The sequence below is a fragment of the Desmodus rotundus genome, chromosome 10 (assembly GCF_022682495.2).
Source record: "Desmodus rotundus isolate HL8 chromosome 10, HLdesRot8A.1, whole genome shotgun sequence".
NCBI classification, from domain to species: domain Eukaryota; kingdom Metazoa; phylum Chordata; class Mammalia; order Chiroptera; family Phyllostomidae; genus Desmodus; species Desmodus rotundus.
In genome coordinates this window covers 86,600,871-86,621,420 of record NC_071396.1, presented here as the reverse complement: position 1 = coordinate 86,621,420, position 20,550 = coordinate 86,600,871, and the positions used below count along the sequence as shown (strand labels likewise).

Below are 20,550 nucleotides of genomic sequence, written 5' to 3'. Positions count from 1 at the left end.
CGCAGTTTTGACGAAAATAAATTTAGAGCGCACATACAATAGACAAATTACACCCTTTACAACTATGTAAGCTTATGGTAAAAAAAAGAGAAAAAAAGAAAAAAAATACCCCTAGACAGGCTACTTGGAACTTTGAGGGAAGTTTCAAACTTCTTTTAGGTAGAATGTAAACAAAAACAGTTGATGACCACAGTTCTAAATTCATTCTTCTATTTACCAGATGGACGGTCTGACACCCACAGTGACGGGGCGTTTTGTGGTGTGAAAGAGCTGCCCCCCAGGCCCTGGTCCTGCAAGGCTTCATTCAAAGCGAGGTAGAACATCTGGCTGGGCACCCAGGCTGAGGGTCCCCCAGGAAGTCTTACTGACCAGGACTTGCTGGAAGAAGCCCTGGCAGGGAGCAGCCGGGGTCAGCGCCTGGGATCAGGAGTCACCGTGTACATGCGTCCACGCGTACATGCGTCCACGCAGCAGGGAGACTGACAGGCTGCCTCAGAGACAGGCCTGCACAATGTGCAGGTCAGGACCCGACTTTGCAGCGGGCTGCCTGGGTGGAAACCACTCCCCACTCACCTACCCTCTCTGTGCCTCAGTTTCCTCTTTTGTAAATAAAGGTGAGTAATAGAACCTACTTCCTGAGGGTTAAATGAAACTGTAACGCACTAATTTCATGGGCAGTACAAGGGCCTGGCTCTTAACACATGCTCCATAAATGTGAGCGATTATTTTTACTCTAAGATGGGAGTGGCCATCAGTGTTAACAGTTATTGATTTTGGACAATTGATTGGTCAAAATATACACCCCTCTGTTCCCCATTCCTGGCTCTGCAGAAGTTTCTAATCCAGGCAATAGTCAAGCACTGCTGAGAATTCTCTGTGCAGTTCTGATTTACACACTTCCTTCCCCCTGCCCTCCTCTCCAATTTTTATAAGAATTATGGAAGTGTTCACACTTGAAATAATGTAATTGTATTAATGTCCACGAAGTGATTCAAACTGCAATTATTTGCCATCTTGTGGGAAGCTATGCACAATCTTTGAAAGAAAAATCCATACATTAGAATAAAAACAGAAAGCTATAGACAAGGGAAAGAAAATAAAGACACCCACCTATTAGAAGAGAAAGACCGGAAGTTGTAAGGCTCGGAGGCAGAATGTGCGCTCAAATGGAGGGAATCAGAGCAACTGTTAAAGGAAGGAACATCCCACTCAAACGAGGCAGGGAAAGACCACTAAGCACTTTGCTTAATTCTGCAGGTCAGAAAAGACCCTCTGCCAGACAGGTGGGTGAGAGATGTATAAATCGTCAGACCATGCATATTTTTAAAACCTTACATTTAAAATCCATTTTTAGTAATTGTATTATAACCAAAGAGCCCCTTAATTTGAGCAGATGACACTTTCCTTGTGTGTCTCGCCTAACTACTGGTAAATATTTGGTCAGTGGTCAGGGAGTTAGTTTAAGCCACGACTGGGCTCTGCTCTACCTGGAATCCACACACACAGCAGAAGATGAGACAAGCGATGCAGTGAACAGGCTGTGTTGCCTTCCCTGGGTTAACCTCACACAGGCCTCCCTGTGGGCTGGATCTACCTGTTTTCCTGCTGGGCCTCGGCTTCCTTCTCCTTGGTGGATAAGGGCGAATCCTCAAAGTCATAGGAGAAGAGGTGGAAGGGGCTGTGGGGCACATAGGGCAGCTTTTCTATGGTCGGTGATGCCTTCGGGCAGCTGGGTGTGGTGGAGGAAGTCCGAGTGGCCGCGGCAGGGGTGGGGTAGGGTGGCAGGGCTGGTCTGGAGCACCCGCTGCCCCAGGGGCTCCCCCCTGCAGTGCTGGCTGGAAGCTGCTTTCCCTGGGAGGTGGCACTGAAGGCAGAGAGGAGGGCTGGACTCCCCTGTCCAGTGGGGCTCTGCTCTGAGGCAGGGCTGGCCTCGCTGCTGGCCCAGCAGGAAGAAGAGTTGAAGGGAAGGGAAGGAGGGGAAGAAAAGAAATTCAGGAGAGAGGGAGCAAAGGTTAGGAAAGAGGAAAAAACATGTAAAAACCCACTACTGCTATGGCCACTTAGTTCAGAATCCAGCTGTGCTTCTTGAACTGCAGCATAAAAGCTCTTTGCCAGAAGCTTCAGTTTGTCCAATAACCCTGGTGCCCTGGGCTTGCCAATCTGGGAGGTAAGATCCACCTGGCCTATGGGCATACCAAGGCCTTTAGGAGGGGATTTAATGGAACCCCAAAGGGTCTTCTGCACCTGTCCCTTAGCCCCCTGAGTTTCTCCCCACTGGCTGTGTTGGCACCGGAATCTCCACAATTTGAACTTCACTTCCTTGTCTAGGCCAAACAGAATATCTGTCTTCTTCCTAAAAAGTCCAGCCTTGAGGAAATGACATCCCACAGCCCTTTCAGTCCTTTCTTTTTTTATTGTTGTTTAACTACAGTTGTCCCCATTTTCCCCCACCACTCTCCCCCGCCCCACCCACCCCCACCTTCCACACTCCATCCTACCCACCCCCCAGTCATCTTTGATAAGAGAAAAGAAAAAGAGGTGCCAGCAAGGAATGCAAAGAGCCAGACAGGAGGGGCCGGTCTAAGGAGAACACATCTGGCCCTTTGCATACTTCCCCTGGGCCTCCTCTGCCTCTGGGCCCTGGAGGTCTCCTGCAGGCCGGCCTCCTGCTGCCACGTGACAGTTATAAACACACGCCACCCTCAGAGGACTGGATTCAGACCACTTAGATATTTTGATGCACGCCTTTATAACCTGAGAATTTATGTGAAAGTCTGAATTTTTCAAAACCAAGGCCCCTGTCCCAGAGAACCTGACTCCCAGCCAAGCCCATTTGGGGACAGGATGTGAGCTGTTTTCTTTCCTACTTCAAATTCCGAGCTCCACCTACACATAAGGGCAGGGACATACACTTTCCCGGCCCGACGGGAGATGAGACCACACTGACATGCTCAGCACAGGCCTGGCACATGTGGTAAGCACACATGGTAAGCACACACGGCAGGTACACGTGATAGGTATGCATGGTGGGTGCACAGGAAGAAGCAGCCCGCAGGAGGGTGGGGGCAGAAGACACCAAGCCCACAGAAGCGAGCAGAATCTCTCCCACCGCTAGAAAGTCTAAGGCTTACACCAGGGGACCAGTAACATCCAGATGGATGTTAATGGGTACCACGGGCCCTGCTGCTGAGAGTGCACACCCCAGAGGGTGGGACAACCATCATCTACCGGTGGGCAAAGAGGGCACAAGGTCAGTAGGGATGCCTTTGAAAGCTGCCCGTTCTGGCTGGATTCTCCCGTCTGGCCCATAGGTGCTGAACTATGTGAGTCACTGACGGTTGAAGGGCTTGTGTATATGGGGGAGCAGTGAGGGGCAGAACGTGAACATTTCAGCACATACGGAGCCATGCCCACGTATTTACTGAGGGTCTCCACAATTTCCTGTGGCTAATGTTCCACTTCAGGTGGGACTGTCAATTAAACCTCTGCCTTCCTTACAGCACCCCTAAGAAGTCACTGTCCCAAGCAGGGCTCTCAGGACGGGCAAGAAGCCTGGCGAATGCTGACCTTTCTCACCCTCTCGTTCTGAAATGTATGGCTCACTCCCCGTCACCTTGCCATTCCTTTCCACTCTCTGTACCTGCTGGCTTCTTCCCAGATGCTTCCGAAGCGGGGAAGCAATCATTAGTCAGTTCGGAGAGGATGCCCTGACCCCTGGGAGTGGTGGGCGTCTCAGTGTGTTAAATGAGCCTATTTGAGGACTTGGACTTGTGCTGGTGACCTGGAGAATGAGGCCACAGCAGCAAAGAATCACATTGACTTTGAGGTTGATAAAGATTTTTACCCTAATTCATCCAAGATTCTTTTGATGTTGCTTATTTGTGGAAAAAACTAACAGTAAAAACGTCACTGTGCAATGCAGTCAATCAAGTGGAGGAAACCAATTTAGAATTATTTTGAATATCAGAAAACCATAGTCAGAAATTAGCCATGATCAGTTTTTATTCTTCATAAAGACATCGTCTGGGGAAAATACCCACAAAACTGAAAGCCGTCTGCAAGGTGCCTGAGCCTGTTACACTGCGTCTGAAGGCAGAAAGGCTGCACACCTCGGAGAGGAGGCAGAGAACAGCAGAGTCTCCAAAGGGCCGAAGAGCTATGCTAGTTGTTATGGGCATAAAAATAAATACTGGGCAATTTTTCTACACTGTAGGAGGTAAAATGTATTCTTTTCCATTTGGATAAAAAACAAACAAACTTGCATCGTTTACACAGTAGTTACCCACACAGTTTAGCTAATATCATACAGGTAAAATTAGTAGGAAAAAGGAAACACGCATAATCACTCTCACTAAAGGGCTGAAAGGGTTACAATTTTCCATCAGTCTGACTGAACCAAAGTACTTAGTGAGGGAGGGAACAGTGGGAAGAAAACCAACTGGGTGAGTTTTCCATAACGCGTGGTTAGAAAGGCAGCATTTGAGTAAAAAATCAAGTTGTCTAACGAAAACGTGCTCAGTGATTCCTACAAACTAATCATTCTGTGGCTGTGTGCACAGGGTCAGTAAAGGTTTGCCAGTGGGAGCTAGTGAGGAAGCGGGGAGACTTCTGAGAGGCGGCTGCAAACTATTATTAGGAAGGAGCCTTGGGCTTTTAGGGGTGGCCTGGGCGGGTTCAGCCCTCGGTACCTGTCCTTGCCCAGAGAGGGGGCATCGTCCTCTCTCTCTTCCTCTGAATTGGGCTCAGTGACTGGCTGCTCCTCTTCCTCCTCCTCCTCATCCCTGAGACAAAGCCAAGAAAAGAGAAATGCACACAGAGACAAGATGGAGAAGCGAGATAAGTATTACAGACAAACAGGAAGATAAAGCAAAAAAAAAAAAAAAAATCCAGCTGGCTGAAATGAAAAGAGCACATTCAATCTGTTAGGAGAAAGGAAGACAGTTCTGAGATGGGGAAATTTAAATGTGGGATGCAGATGCAATAACCCAGCACAGGCCAAATTTCTTTGTCAATTTGGCTGGATGCCGCTGCCTTGCTCCCACCCGGGACTCTGAGCAGCCTCCGGCCTTGGGCGGGACTCTCATGTGGCTTTCCTCCTCCACACACAGTCACGCAGTGAATGCTGGGTGACGCCCAGCTCCTGCAGCAAGCAGGGTCCTCGCCTCCTCACTGCACCGCTGTTGGTTAGAAGCCACTGAGGGTCAGGCCATACGGCACTAACCTCCACAGTGGACATAAGGTTTTCGCGTGTCACTTCTTCATTCTCAGTGAACATGATTCACAGGGGAAGGAAGGGAGGCTGATTTGCCTCCACTTCAAGGGTGCGCTCATGGTCTAGGTAGAGTCGATCCCTGTCACCAGTTTCTCCTGGTACCTTCAGGAGAAACTGTAGCTATGAGGCCACCCTGAGTCTGGAGACTGGTGGGGAAGGCTGCCTGTGAGTGAAACCGACCCGAGAAAGGCAGAGTTGAAGAGAGGCAGGGAAGCAGTCCCCATGATAATTTTAAAACCTAGATCCAGTACTTTTGAGATTCCATTCTAGCCTTTTACTAATGGAAGGTGATAAATGCCCATTTTTGCTAAACATAGTTTAACTTGGGCTTTGCCCTAGCGGCAAAACAATTACAGACTTTAATAACAGAATCATTACCCTCCTTTGGCCTCTAAATCCTGCCAACATCTGATTTATGTCACTGTCACATGAGATACCTACCCAAGGTCATATGGGCTCCCAATGCCCTGACAAACCAATCGAGACACTTGAACCCGGTGACGTTTACCTTTTTTCACTTCAGCCCCTTACACACCGGTCCCCCTCACCATGATGCAGAACTAGCCCACCTCGGAAACCTTACATCCAAACTTCCTACCCCCTGACCGCAAGCCCCCACGCACCCAAATCTCTCCTGCAACCTCATACTGTCCATCCTCCACCTTCTCAATGCCCGCCCACCAGTTCCCTCTTCCCTTTAGTCCTTACGAGTCCACCACGTTCACCTCGTCAAGATTTTTAACTTTTTGTCTCATTAACTATCCATGGTAATTTTTCTTTTTACTGACATATAAAATAATGGAAAAGTCCACAGATCACTGAAGCTTCACAAAACAGATTCATCCACAGAACCAGCACCCCTTTACTCTCCCTTCCAGTTGCCTCCCTCCCTACTTCAAAGAGCATAGCTTAGCTTTGTGTGTTTTTCTTCCCCACCTAAAAGGAATCATACCGTGTCCAGCTTCTCTTGCTTAATGTTACATTTGTGAGATTCATCTACACTGTTGTATGTACTTGAAGATCATCCGCTGGCATTGCTGTATGGCGTTCACTTATGTAAATGTAGCACAGTTGAGTTATCCAATTTACTGTTGATGGTAATTAGGTACCGTTCAGTTAAACACTACACCCACAACCTTCAGCCTGAGGCCACGTTCCCTCAGATTGATCTGGAATTTGCCAATGTTATTACTCTCCGTCTACTCAGAACCCACGGATCTCCGCCCTGCCATCCAATAGGTCTCTCCTCTTTAAAACAAAACACTGAGCCTCTCCCTCCAAAATGACTTCACTTCACTTGCTTCCCCCAGATGGTAAAGTCAGGAGCAAAGGCCACTGGAGTAGGAGAGGCTTGGAGCCAGGCTGCTGGGTTGCACTCCATCACTTATGAGCTGTGCGAACCCAAGCCCCACATCCCTTCCCTCATACAGGGTAACAGCAGTGCCCTCTCCTAGGAGGCCATGCTTACTCTGTAAAGTGCTTTGAAAAGGCATGACACACAGTAAACAAATCAGCTTGTTTTAGCTGTTAGCGATCATTATCATCATGGTCTTTTAGGCCCTCTTAAGAAAACCTCTAACATCTCTACCAGTGGCTACTCAGAACTCTGCTTTACTGGTACTGAGAACCAATTCTACAGCACTGACAGCAACACCTCCCCTTTTATAACTTCCCCCTGTGGAAGCCTGTCTTTTCGATCCCTTTCCCTTGCATGTAGCTGTCCCACAGATGTTTGAAGGCAGCCATCCCGAGCTACATCCCAACCTGTCTCCTCTTGAGGCTCAATACCTGATCCTGCGTTAGATCTTCCCATGGCTTGTGTGTGTCATAGCTCTGCTCTCATGAGTGGTGGGGGAGAACCAAGGGCAGGCTGGGAGGGACCACTTCCAGGATGCCCTATGGTCATAGCACTGGCCTTGTCCTACAACCCAAGTGGGTGGAGAAGGAAATACCCTCCTGCGGGGTACAGGACTTTCTATGCTGGATTTTACTTAGTTTCGTCCTATGATGAAACTAGTCAAACAGGATGATATTTTGAATGATAATATTTAAAAGTAAAGAATTAGTTCAGATAATTTTGCTTTTCCCCTAGTTGAATTTTCTCTTAAAGTATAACTTAGTTTTGTTTATATTTGTGCAAAGGAATTCTGGGGTCTTTGACACTCGACTTTCAGATACCTCTAGCAGTATTTTGCTGGTTTTGAATGATAAAGACTTATTCTAGGACATAGGCCTATTCTGAACTCATCGGGTGTTTTCCTTTTTACAACACACAGTCCCAAACTGGAGGCCACACTTTTTATGGTGGAAAAGCAAGAGGCGCACAGTCTGCCGACTAAGATGCTGTGTCTCACAAGGCAAAAGACAGCCCTCCACAGCAAAGCAGCACTTGGTCCAAAATGTCAATAGCACCAAAGTCGAGAAACCCTGCCTAGAAATACTGAAGCACACGTGCACTGGGATATGAGTCTAGGAATACTTGCAGAAACAGTGTAATTGCCAAAAAGCTGGACACAACCCCAATGTGCACCAACAGGAAAAAGAAGAAATAGATTGTGGTATTCCGAGCAGTATAAATGGATGACCTTCAGCTTCATGTGACAATATGGGTGCATGTTAGAAGCATGATGTGAAATGAAGAAAACAAGTGTAAGAAGCAATATGATATACTTTTTATACAGTTCAAAAAGGAAACATTGTGTAATATAGTGTTTGGTTATACAAATATGTCTGATAATACTAAAAACAAATGACAAACCCATAAATTAATGATAATTAATATTTAAGAGTGCTGGTTACCCAGGTCCAGAGATGGGAGAGTTGCAAGTACACAGATAAATGTGACTTAGGGGTAACGCTCTGGGTTTTTTTAGCTAGGCCACAGTCTGACTGATGTTCTTTATATTAATATATACACTTTATGTAAACATGTATAAATAAATACAGGAGCAATGATGACCATGTACCATGAACAAAGGATTATGATTAATCTAATTCTGAACAATAAGAATTTTTAAAATAGATTTTATTTTTTTTTAGAGAAGATTTAGGTTCACAGCAATGTTGAGCAGAAGGTGCAGAGATTTCCCATAGAGAGTAACAAAACAAAAAAAAATTTTAAAGCAAAGAGGTGTAACTGTGGGGCAAGAGCCCTCTCTCTCCCTTTAGCTAACAAATATTATGTGCAAGATGCTTGGGTATAGCGTGTAAAAGAGGTTCCCACCCTTGGAGTTCACAGGTCCCTGAGAGAGAAAGACATTAAGCAACTAACCGCATCAGGAAGTAATTCGACTGGGGAAGACGTCCACAGTGCTGTTGGAGCCAAACTCAGAAGGCCAAACAGAAGTTGACCCGAGAGGACAAGATGGGGTGGCACGTTGCTCCCTGGCTCACACACATCTACTAACCTTAGGATCAAGTCCGATTCGCCCACACAGCACTCTAACCCCCCATCAGCTCTCCAACTTCACATCCCACTCTCCCTTCATGAACCTCCACACCCAGTCTTCATTGGTGTATTGATCGACCTAAGCAGCAGCAAGTGCATTGCAGCTCCAGTCCTTGCGGGAGTCATTCTCCTGCCTGGTCTAACTCTTCCTCCTCTGTTTCTCTAGTGGCCACCCCCCTCCCTGCCCCAGGACATCAGTAAGTTCTTGCTGCCTGTTGCCGTACTTTGGTGCTGAGGACCCAGCACGGTGTTCATCACAGGGAAACTTGCATGGATGGTCAAAGAGCAAGACTGGCAGGGACTGAGAGATGACCTCAGAGATCTCCTCACATACAGGAAAGACGAGGTCCAGAGAGGGCAAGGTCAAGTGACTTGCCAGTGAGAATTCTGGTCCGTGCATGTCCAGGCCAGCATCCTTTCCACCACGCAGGCTACCCCATTAAACAGCAGCAGACTCCAAACTGGTTTTATCACACTGTCATCACACCTCTAAGCAATAGTCTCCCAAGCCCTGCTTCTCACTCCTCCTCTCACACAGCACAGACAATAAAATGCCATTTGCACAGCTTGCTGGAAGAAAGGACAAAGCCGTGTGTGGCCCCCAGGAGACCTGTCCAGGGCCCTGTCACCCCAGACCTGCCTGGTGGTCCTGAGGTAGTCAGTCTCGACATAAGCAACTACCAGTAGTTAGAAAGCTCTGCATTAGGGTTTAAATAAGATCCACACATTTTAAATGCTCCATTTAGTTCCATAAAACACATAGATCATAATGAGATGAAAAAGAAACATTTCATAGAAATATTTTGTTAAGTTTATGACAGAGAAAGTGACCCTTCGGGCTCATCTGCATCACTGTGTGTTAGATGTACTGGAGTTTCATCTTAAACTGGAGTTTGAACTTGGCCTCACAGTGACTCACGCTTTCTGTTCGCTTTAAGGGTGTTTTTAGGTTACCAAGCATCCAAGGTGAGATTTAAAAATTTCCAATTAATGATCTTAATCAGTTAAGACATATATGTGACCAACTGAAGCAGTGATTTCACTTGAAAATAGAGTTTTGTTACCCACCAAAGAAAAAGTTTCCCTCCAAAGAGTTTTGCCAGCCAAGAGAATGAAAAGACATCTAACAGAGGCCAGCTGTTGCACGGATGTTTCCATGGTGAGAACCCAAAGTTAGACAGGAAAGTATTTATTGCCCCTGCAGCACGCAAACTGTAGAAAGAGTATAAAGTCCAGGCCATGGACACCAAATATACCCAAGAACAGAATTTTAATAAGTAAGCCGTTATTTTGCTATTTTGTTTTAGATGGAATACTAATGGATCCAGCACATTCTTTGTGCTGAAAACATGGAGTAGTTTAATATGGAATTCCAGTCTGTAGATATAAACATCAATAGGGGGGGAAAAAACACAATTTGTAGCCGACTTGCAGATTTATACATGTGTAAAACAAATCAGTCCAGTCAGTGATAGCTAAGGACTGTGTGATGTCTCACTACTCTCTTCTGTATGTACTTTGATTTTATGTTTTAAAAAATCTTTATTCTAAGCCAGAGATCCTAGTAAATCAGTTTAAATGTCCCTGAGAGGTCTCAGAGAGTGGAACAGAAACTAGGATGAATCTAGGAAATCTCTGTGAACAGCAAGGATGCCAAGTGTAGGTAGTCCCAGGCCAGGGACTCCAGACGGCTGCCTCCAGAGGTGACAACAGCCCTGCCCTGCGTCTGATGTGGCTCCATCCTGAGACCCTGGGGCCCTCTTATCTCGCCCATAAAATAAAGCGGAACAGGGAACGGGAGCCTCCAGCACTGCTGGTCTGCAATAGCTGACGAAACAAAACTGTGTGGGTGATGGCCAAGCGCTCCCGCCTCTAGAAGATGTTCAATCCCTTGTCTAACATGTTCTCCAGTCAAGCTCATTTCTCAGTGTTTCAAATCATGGCACTTCTCCCACACGTTCTGTCTTGTTTTCACAAATGGGAAGGGAAAGATACTAAAGAGTGAAGGATTCCTGGTTCGAAGGAGACATAATATGTGTGTGTTTGAGCAGCGGATATCAAATGTGCCCCACTGGGAGGAAGCCAGCCGTGTTTCAGAGTTTCAGTGCGCAGCGGTATCTTTCTAACTCATGACTCAGTTTGATTCTAAAATTCTAATTGCCTTTTCAGATGCCTCAGACTGCGACACACCACAGTCAACTCTTAATATGGTAATAAAGTACAGATAATTGACATCTAGAAATAAACCCCAAATCTTATATTTCAGCCAGGATTCTTCCCAACAACCTCACTTTCTATTTTCTACCCCTCAAGTCATGCTCCAGCTTACCAACGGTAACCGCGTGGACTTGTTTGGGTAGCATTTGCTTTCTACTTCATTGACCATCTCCTGGTGCAGATGCCAATGAAGAATGAATTCTACAAAATGGAGATGACGGGAAGAGGGGAAAAAGCAGCAAAGGGCCAGGATTATCTACAGAGACCACCACCAAAGGACCGGGACACACGTCACAGGCCCACATGTCGCCCTGCACACTCACACTGTTTCCACAGTGTCCCAGACAGTTTGGGGCTCAGCCAGGTCCACAAGGGTGGTCCTGGGAGACCCAGTGACAAGTCCCGCTGACTTTCCAATGCATGCCTTAAACTCTTCCCATTACTCCACAGTCAATAGCAACCTCCCACCTAATTAACAATCCTCAGCCTTGTGATACAGTATTTGAAAATGTAAATGCTTAAACCCCACCCTCAGAAACTGTATTCAACTGCTTTGGGGTGTGGCCTGAGCATGCGTTATTTTAGATGCTCCACAGGGTTGAGAATAACGGCCCTAGTCCAAGCTACCAATGTTTGTTAGTAGTTTGATATCAATAGCAACCAACAAGCATTCCTGTTTCCACTCTCCTTCACCTCCTACCTGATCCCTGCCAGGCAGACGGGCATCTGTTCAGATATGCACGGCCCAGCACTGCACGCCAAACAACAGCCAGACTCCGTGCTACGGTTTCCAAGACCCTGCATGACTTGACCTGCTTACTGTATAACCTCATCTCATCTGTGTTCCATCTCCACGTCCCCCTCCACACTCTGTAACCTTGTCTCTTGAGACACCCATTAATCACGTGGGTACATCATGCCTTCTCCTCCCTCTGCCATTGCACAAGGCTTTCCATCAGCCCAGGCAGCTCTCTTCATCCTTCAGGACTCCTGAGAAGCCTTCCTGGATTACCCCCTATCCCACTATCCTCTTTTCTAAAGAATCTTTTAAAATTAATATTTAACTACAAGAATCTATACTCCCTTTGAAAAAAAATGTAATATTATTGATAAAAACTAAGGCTCCTTTTACCAAAGGTAACCACTGTTATAAATTTGGTGGATAAATGTCCAGATTAAAAAAATAGACATATTATCCTGCAATCTTTTATTGTAGCAATTGATGTGACAAGTATGTTGGTACTTCTGATATCGTGCATTTCTTAATGCTGGTTGCCTTCCGTCATGTGGCTAGCCCGTGTTCTACTTATGTAGCCATTCCCCAGTTCTTTGCTGTTACAAGTGATGCTGCAATGACAGTCCCTGCCCATGTCCTTGGCACATCTGCAAGTTCTCCTCAAGGGTGTGTCTGTATCCCTGTTACTCTCTATCATGCAGCCCTGTTTGCACCCTTCCAAAGCACTCTTCCAAAGCTACACCTGCTTACTTGCTACAATATTTATGTGTGCACTGTCTCACGAGGCTGGAAGCTTCATAAGGTCATGTTGACCACTGTATCCTAGAACCTAGAATGTGGCAGGCACACGACAATATGAGTTGAATGACTAATAAATGAATGAATATGATTTTGTTCTCCTTTAGCTCATGAACTAGTATTCGTGCCTCAATAAATGCAAGGCAGTAATCATAGTATCCAAGTTCATAAAGTGCTAATACTAAGTAGTCTGCCAGTGTAAGCTTCTGGAAACAACATGCTCAGTACTGGGGCTTGTCTTCTAGAAACGTGCTGACTTGCTCATTTACTGACAGGTGTTGTGGATGCGCCTTTGTTTCATGATTTTTTTTCCAATTCCCGATCAAAATCATTCACCCTTATAATTCAAAGGCAGTTTTACAAAACTTGTTATAGGTGAAAAAATATATAAATAAAGAAAAATATCTGCTCAAGTCCAGTTAAGTCCGCATGTCCTTCATATCGGAAGGCCTGCTGTTGGCACGCAGCCACGACACCCTCCCCGCCTGGGCCTGCCCATCCCCAGACCTCTGGGAGAGAAAAGCTTGCACACAGCAGGTCCTGACCGGCCACTTCCTTGTGACGACTCATCTCTAGTCGATTTTTAATCTCATGTTTACAAAACCAGAACCACAGAGCTGGAAAATAAAACCTCAGGAATGAAATTATTTCTCTGGGGCACTGTGAATACAGTAATTGAGTATTCCTGAGGTGTGATATAATTGCCTCTGAATTCCTTACTGAGTTTTGTGTTTGGGGGAAGCATGCTGTGTCAGGATGATTAAGAGGCATTTAGGTCGCAGATACCTGTCCCAAATGTGCCCAGCCTTCCTTGAGCTCTGCAGGGCACTCTCCGAGGGCAAGGGACAGGCTTTGCTCTTCTTTGCTTGGCTCTGCCTCCCGAGGATCTCTGCAGGAAAAGCAGGCTCTACTGGGAGGCCTGCAGTCACCCATTTATTCTACTTATTTAACAAACTCTGTGCAGGTACTCTGATGCTAAGCACTTCGCAGGGTTCGCTCCTTTTATCTTCATAGGAACTGCTGAGGTAGGTACTATGATTACCGGCTTCACTGAAGAGGAGTTGAAGCACAGAGAGGTTAAGCAATTCTCCCAGAGTCACACAGCTAGTAAGCCAGGATTTGAACCCAAGTGATCCAACTCGGCACTCAAGCTCCTAACCACCATGCTCTGCTACCTCTGCTAAGATCATTTCTTTGTGGCTGGAAAAAGAAAATGTCTCTTCTATTTAAGGGCTGAAAGAAGCCATTAATTCTTCCTCCTTTCAGATTCTTTCCTGAACATCTAGTCTCTTTGCACTGTATTCATGCACCCAGGGAGCCTACCAGCTCTCACCCCCTGCCCATCCCACCAAGGTCCCATTCCACTAGAAAGAGAGTCGATGACAAGACTTATTTGAACCGTGACTGTAGCCCACGTTAACTCTGATCAGTTTCTGAACCATAAACATTACCCCCACTTAGGAATATTTTTTCAACGTGGATGCGATGCTTCTGTGATTACTGTCGGCTTGCCGAGCACACGGTGTGAGACAAGACTGACATTAGGCCCAGGCTCTCTTCCTTTGGGCCTGTCCCCTTTGATTTCTAAAGCCTATTCCCAAAGGGCTCCCTTGCAAGATGCTTCCCCAGCATCACTTCTGCCCAGTCTTGCTTTTTTGCCCTGTTAGATTTGGCCTCTTCAACCTACATGTTCAGGGTTTTATTCCCCTGTTCATTCAACCTTCCTCAGCGAAGAGTTACTACCAGGCCCCCTCCACAGACTCTAGTCAGGCACGAACAATCTCACTCCCTGTTCCATGACTGGGTTCAATCAGCTCAGCTTAGTAATCGTTTGAAAGCCTCTGCTCCGTTTCCAAAGAGTTCTTGGAATTGCAGGGGATGTAAAGAGAGATGCTCACTCTCCAGAAGGACTACCCACACCTGTATCTTCGAGAACTGCCAAGTTAAACCAAGATCTTCCCGGAAGGATTGTGAGCCTTCAGAACACAGATGGAACGGTGTGTGTTGTAAGAAGTGTGGCCTGTGCACAGGTGGGGGGAAACGGGCTTGACCCTGAAAGAAGAAAATTCCCAAAGACGTAACTAGAAACAAGAATCTTTCCTTCTGTTTGAAGTGTGTCCACCAGCCTCCCACTGTGATTGGCTTGTCTCTTCCTGAAACATCACACTAAGGAAGGCCGCTCTAGCTCTGGAAACATCCACACTAGCAGACAACCGATTTCAAGGTCCACTGACCTGGAAAATAAGTGAACTTCTTGGTTTCAGCATTTCACAAGATGATGATTCTACATTTTCCTTTCTAGGGCTTTATCTTTTTTTTTTCCTTTGCTCACTCAGTTTGTTTTTCCCTGGGTTATGGCCTCTAACCTAAGGCTTCAACCCTCACCTATGTGTACCTGAGTTCCAGAAGTGCCCATCCAATGACCAGACACACCTCGAACTTAAAATGCCCAAAGCTGGCTGAGTGGCCTTACAGCCACCCCATGACCCTGGGTTAGTGGATGCATGGGAATCACCCAGACTCCTTCCTCTTTCTCACCATACAATCCAGTCACCGTCCTACAAATGCCATCCTGAATCTCATCACCTGCCCCCACTTGTCATTCTCCCTGCGACTGCCTGCGTGAGGCCCTCTCCACCTCTCCCTGGACTGTTGTAGCAGCCCGTCCAGGCCTCCCCGTCTGCAGCCTGCTCTCTCCAATGCACTCTGCACGCTGCGCCCAGAGCGGTCTTGCTGAAACACAAACCTGACCTCACTTCCTCACTCAAATTCATCAGTACCCCTACTAAGTTTTAAGGATAAAATTTGCCATTTTCTTCAAAATCTAGAAAGATCCCCAAATTCAATTCAGCAAAGTCCAAATACCCACTGCCCCAAGAAATCTGCAATCTGGTCACAGTGAATCTTTGAGAAACCAGGAGTCCTGCCCCAGAAATCAGACGAGGCTTTATAAAGTGACTTCCTCCAAATGCCTCAATGCCACTGCCTTTCCTTGGTGGAGGTTTTCCCAGTTCCAGGCTCACTCCCCTTTGTCCCCTGGCCCTCTCCCCTTCTGTCCCTTCTTTATTCAATACTCAGAGAACCAGAGCTTCTTGGACACTAAATGATACATCTGAATCGCTGGCTGTATTCCAATCACACCTGCCTCAGGAGGTCACATCCCTCGTGGGAGAATCCATTTATAATGAATCATTTACCATCAGATAAATCTTCCCAAGTAGCTACTTGTCACTCATGGTGCCGGTGGTTGTTAATCTGGTGGTTGTGAAATCCTCTAGTGTGTTTATGCCAGTGCACAGCCTCTTCTCTCCAGGTCCTGTCCATATTTATTTAACAATTACCTTCTTTATTAGAACAATATCCGGGAGAGCTCCAGGGCATGGAGCGCCGGTAATAACAACACTGAGCTAAGCACGTATTTGGGCTGCCTCTCTTAACCAACCCCCACAGTTATTAAAGAGGCACCATCAGCCTGAATTCGCAATGGAGGTGACTGAGGCCCAGCCTGGTGAGGAAGCAGGGACTGTGGCTGTGAAGAGCTTGCCTGTACTGTCCGCGACCTCAGCTGCTCTATTGCATTTGGCCAAACCTCCAGGAGCCAATACTGAGCAGGTCACCTGAGTCACAGATTTTGCAGGTTAACACCAATTATGTAACACCTACCAGTCTCACAATGGTTTCTGCTTGCAAATCCATTGCTCATTGCCAGCTGCTTCCAAGACAGAGCTAGGGGGTCTCTATTTCTGCTACAGACCCTGCAGCTAACAGGCAAATGAATTCTGTGACCCCTGGCAATGAAGTCCCACGGACAAGAGCTGAGACAGACCAGAGAGCAATGCACTGCCTAAACTCAGCATCCAAACTCGCCTCCTTCCTGTCAAGATACAGGAAAATGAGCTCACCCACACCACACCGGCCCATAATGAGGCTGCCCCATTTGCCCACTGGTTCCTGTGGCTGGTGGAAAGGTGCCAACCCCCTTTCCTACTCCTGCAGGGAAACAGAAAACACCACCCTCTCCAATCACCTCCCTCCAACTCTCACCCCTGAGGCTTAACCATCCCTCAGGCTTGGCTCACCCCTTTCCACCACCCACTGGGTCACTAATTGGTGTGCATCACGTGTGTGCCTCCTGAAGGTGGGGGCAGCATAGCCTCTTATAACTAATAGTAGCTGTGGTTTCCTGTGAACCATGAGTTTTTGTCTGTATACCTTCTCTCCTTACCCTATCACTGAGATTATGGCTGGTTGGTTAGGATTAACTGGGAAGGCTTTATCCAATGTGACAATTATTGTTCTCGCATTTTCGGAACTCCTCTTTAGGAACTGTCTGCAGTGCCAATTTATGAGAAAAACAAGCAAATCGGGATGGTTATTTCAGGATCAGAATCAAACAGTGACTGTACACAACACAGCTCATTAGGATTACCACGCTCCAGTAAACATTTGCTCTGAGTGATGTTTTGCTTTCTCATCGAATCTAATTCATCCTCAAAAGAGAAAAACTTGTTACGACTGAGAACATTGTACAGGTTCAGAGACTACCTCCAAGAATGTGTGGTTCTGAGTGCAGGCTCTGGACCAGGACTGTCTGGGTTCAAATCCAGCCGGGCCACCTGGGCACGTTCCCTCCTGGCTTTCCTTTCTCTGGGTCCAGCTGGGGCTAGACCACCTCTTCTCCCTGCTGCTGGAGAGTCAGGTATTCTGGGTCAACCCACTGCGTCCGGTCCCTCCCAAATGCAAGCTCAGTCCTTGCCTCCCTGTCATCCTGTTTACTTCCTTCTCACTTGCAATTCATTAGAAGGAATATTTCTGTGTTAACATATAGTAAGCCTTTTTCCCCTTGTTTTTATCCCTAATCTAACCTACAGAATAAAACACCAATGCTTGAATTTAACATTTCTGCTTCTTGACCACCGGCTGACAATACCACCAGCCAAGAGGAGGATGTCCATCATTCTTTCTCAATTCCACTTGATCATCTGTGAACACTGCGTGGACAGAGGTGGCTCTAATGAGCTTGTCCCTTGTGTTCCTCCTATTCCTCCAAACAGGCGCCTGAGCCTGGCTGTAGAATAGCACGCCATCGGTTACATAACCATTGTTCTATCCTGTCATTTTGTGTTATGCTGGTGTCATAGTCCGTTTTCAATTTATGGAATGTGATGAATGTGAAGCTGATTGGAACGATATGCTGGGCATCTGGGTTACTGAGAAAAACACGAGATTTAGTCAAGCCTTTGACTAAAGAGAGTTCAGCATATTCCCTGAGAATTTCAACTGCAAAACTTCACTAAATGGAGTTAAAACAAAAACAAAAAGACCTACTGTACTATCCACGTAGTAGCCTAGAAATTTGAGAATGATATTCTCTAAAAAATAAGTAAATTTTGACTCATAAACATGAGCATTTAAGGTAGGCCCACGTGCTTGTAAGAAAGCTACCCTCCTTCCAATAGCCCAAACTCTTCCAATCTTGGCATCATCCTAAGGAGGAGGTAGAAATTACAACCAATTACCTGCCTGCCCCTAAGGCAGGGGCTCCCAGAGTCAGTCTTACTGACATTTTTAGAACAGATAACCCTTTGTTGCAGAGGCTGTCCCGTGCAGTGCAGAGTGTTTATCGGCATCCCGGGACTCCGCCAACCAGATGCCAATAGCACTCCCCACCCCTGTTATGACATCCAAAAATGTGTGGAGACACTGCCAGGTGTCTCCTGGGGGACAAAATTACCTGTGGTTCTGAACCTCTGCCTTGCAGGCCCCAGGACTGATCCCAGCCTGCCTCCACCTCCCTAAGCAGCCCAACCCTTCCCAGCATCATGGCCAGACCCCCTTTCTCCCAACTGGCTCTGTAAGTCCCCTTGTCTGACTCATCTCCTGCCTTCTCCACACCCTCCATATTCCACTGCGCTGGGGGAACTCATGAGCAGCCATCAGCAAACCCCCCTTAGTCAGGCCCTTTTCGTGGAATATTCCTTGTTCTAACCCCGAACTTAAGGACACTGTTCTCTACCACCCTCTCACATGGCAAGATGGGTTCTTCTCTCAGTCCCCACATACTCCCCTTTGCCAATTCCACACCATTTTTCTCCTAACTTCCCTCAAGCAACCCAGCTGCTCAGGACAGGGGTTGGCAAACTATAGCCTGAAGGCCAAACCTGGCCCACCACCTGCTTTTATACAGTCTGGCAGCTAAGGATGGTTTTCAGATTTTGAAATGGTTGGGGTAAGTTTGAAAGAACATTTCATGACGTGTAACGTTCCAATCTCAGCGCCTGTAACATAAGTCGCGCTGGAATGCAGTCCTGCTCATTCGTGTACCTGTTGACTCCGGCTGCTCGTGTGCTACAAAGGCAGGGCTCAGCTGAGTAGTGGCAGCAGACACTGTCTGGCCTGCAAAGTTTGACACATTTACTGCCTGGCCCTTGATGGAGGAAGTTTCCAACCCTTGTCTTGGAGGCACCAGGCAGCAGTGTGCGCCGTCCACTCCCAACCCGTTGTCGTCATATGCAGCCTGCCAGGCCCTCCTCCATGTGTTAAAATACACACATGGCTGAACGCCGGATGGTACAACTGCTGATATCAGTGAATGAATGAAGCTCAACGTTACCTCTACAGGCTGGAATGTTGTGTGGAAATCAACAGGATGAAATTTAAAGTTCATCTATTAAGTCCCACGCAACGCTCATTCTCAGATAGACTGACATCAGAGCAGGAACAAGGCCTGGTGTGTTGACAGAGGTAAGAACCAGGATAAATAGGAAAGCATTATGGGCAGATATAATAGAATGTTAAGCCAATAACAGAGCTATAACATTATGGAGCAAATTGAGGTCAATTCCTAACAAGCAGGAAAACACAAGGATAGAATGGGGTGGCTTGGGGAGGAGAGCGCTGGAGCCTGGAGAGCACAGAAAGGGCTCCTGCTCAGGGCTATATGACCTTGAAGACGCGTCAGTCCTAAGATGATACACTATTACAACCTAAGCCAGAGACACTAGTTCTTTTGCTGATTAGATGCTAAAAATAAGTTTCCTTGGAAAAAAAAATGAAAGTGCCAACATTTTTTTCCTTCCAACCAAATCTGTAAATTTAAGTACAAAGATGAAACCCACATAGTCACAAAAGACACTTTTAGGTGGCAGATGACCAAGAAACTCATATCTTATTTGGTAAGTGCTTGGTGAGACTTGGTTTCTATTTCTTCAGTAGCCAATGCAAAGCAATAGGAGTGTAGAGTCTTATCAGTCCTTAGAATTAAAGCATGTAGCCCAGCAGGCCTAAGTCTACATAGAGACTTGGAGATTTTCTCCATTTCAACTCTTTGAATTTTTATATTTATCCTCAATAGAAACACATGTACATGGTAATTAAATCAAATTCTCTCTAAAAGAAGTCAAAAGTGTAAATCTCATTCAATGACTATATTTAGGAATGATTGGTCGGGAAGTGGTTTTGTCCAATTCCGGCATTGAAAAGCAAAGGCCAAAGGCCTGAATTTAATCCAAGACTCAGCTGCCTAGTCCTGTGGTTCATCTCAAGGCTCCAACCCCCGTCCGTTTGTTCACTTATGGAATGCAGACAGCGACACTTGTCCTGCCTGGATCCTACTGAGGAACAATGTGAGTGTTAAATGATGTCAGGGCCAAACGACGTGGAAGGGCCACCTGAAGGCGGAGAGCCACATATGTTTTAGGACATCATGAATCTTTTTCTAGACTCTAACATTTTTATCTTCTTTTCAAAGATATCAGCATTAGCTGGGTTACAGAGCTATAAAATCCAGCCTGAAATTCCTCCTGTGTGGCGTTCGCAGGCATGTTGCTACATGTTAGCAGCAACTCGGGCCAGAACATCCAGGTAGGTGAAGAGTAGTCTAGGTCAGGCATGTTTCTGTGTCTTTCAAGGTCTACAGGGAATCTAACACGGTGAATGACTTAATACTAAGGTAATGTTCAGAGGCACAGATGGTGAGCAGGTGACTGAGCTGTGCATGTGGAGACTGTTTCCATTTTTGCTTCTCATCACCCTTTCCCTCTATCCCAGTCCCAGCTCTGCCAAAATTGTCCTGTCGTT

At 46.5% G+C, this 20,550-nt stretch overlaps 1 protein-coding gene across 12 annotated transcripts in view; it reads right to left on the bottom strand.

Annotated features, from left to right (window-relative positions):
* FHOD3 (formin homology 2 domain containing 3) overlaps nt 1-20,550 on the bottom strand; it is a 420,803-nt gene that overhangs the window by 110,710 nt on the left and 289,543 nt on the right. For 5 of the 12 annotated variants that reach the window (XM_053912979.1, XM_053912980.1, XM_053912982.1 and 2 more), the window contains exons 11-13: nt 4,689-4,781; nt 1,595-1,933; nt 1,111-1,185 (exon numbers count right to left, since the gene is read on the bottom strand). The exons of the other annotated variants lie outside the window; for them this stretch is intronic. In XM_053912979.1, the coding sequence (XP_053768954.1) occupies nt 1,111-1,185; nt 1,595-1,933; nt 4,689-4,781 (507 nt within the window). The remainder of the gene's footprint in view (nt 1-1,110; nt 1,186-1,594; nt 1,934-4,688; nt 4,782-20,550) is intronic. 12 annotated transcript variants of the gene reach the window in all.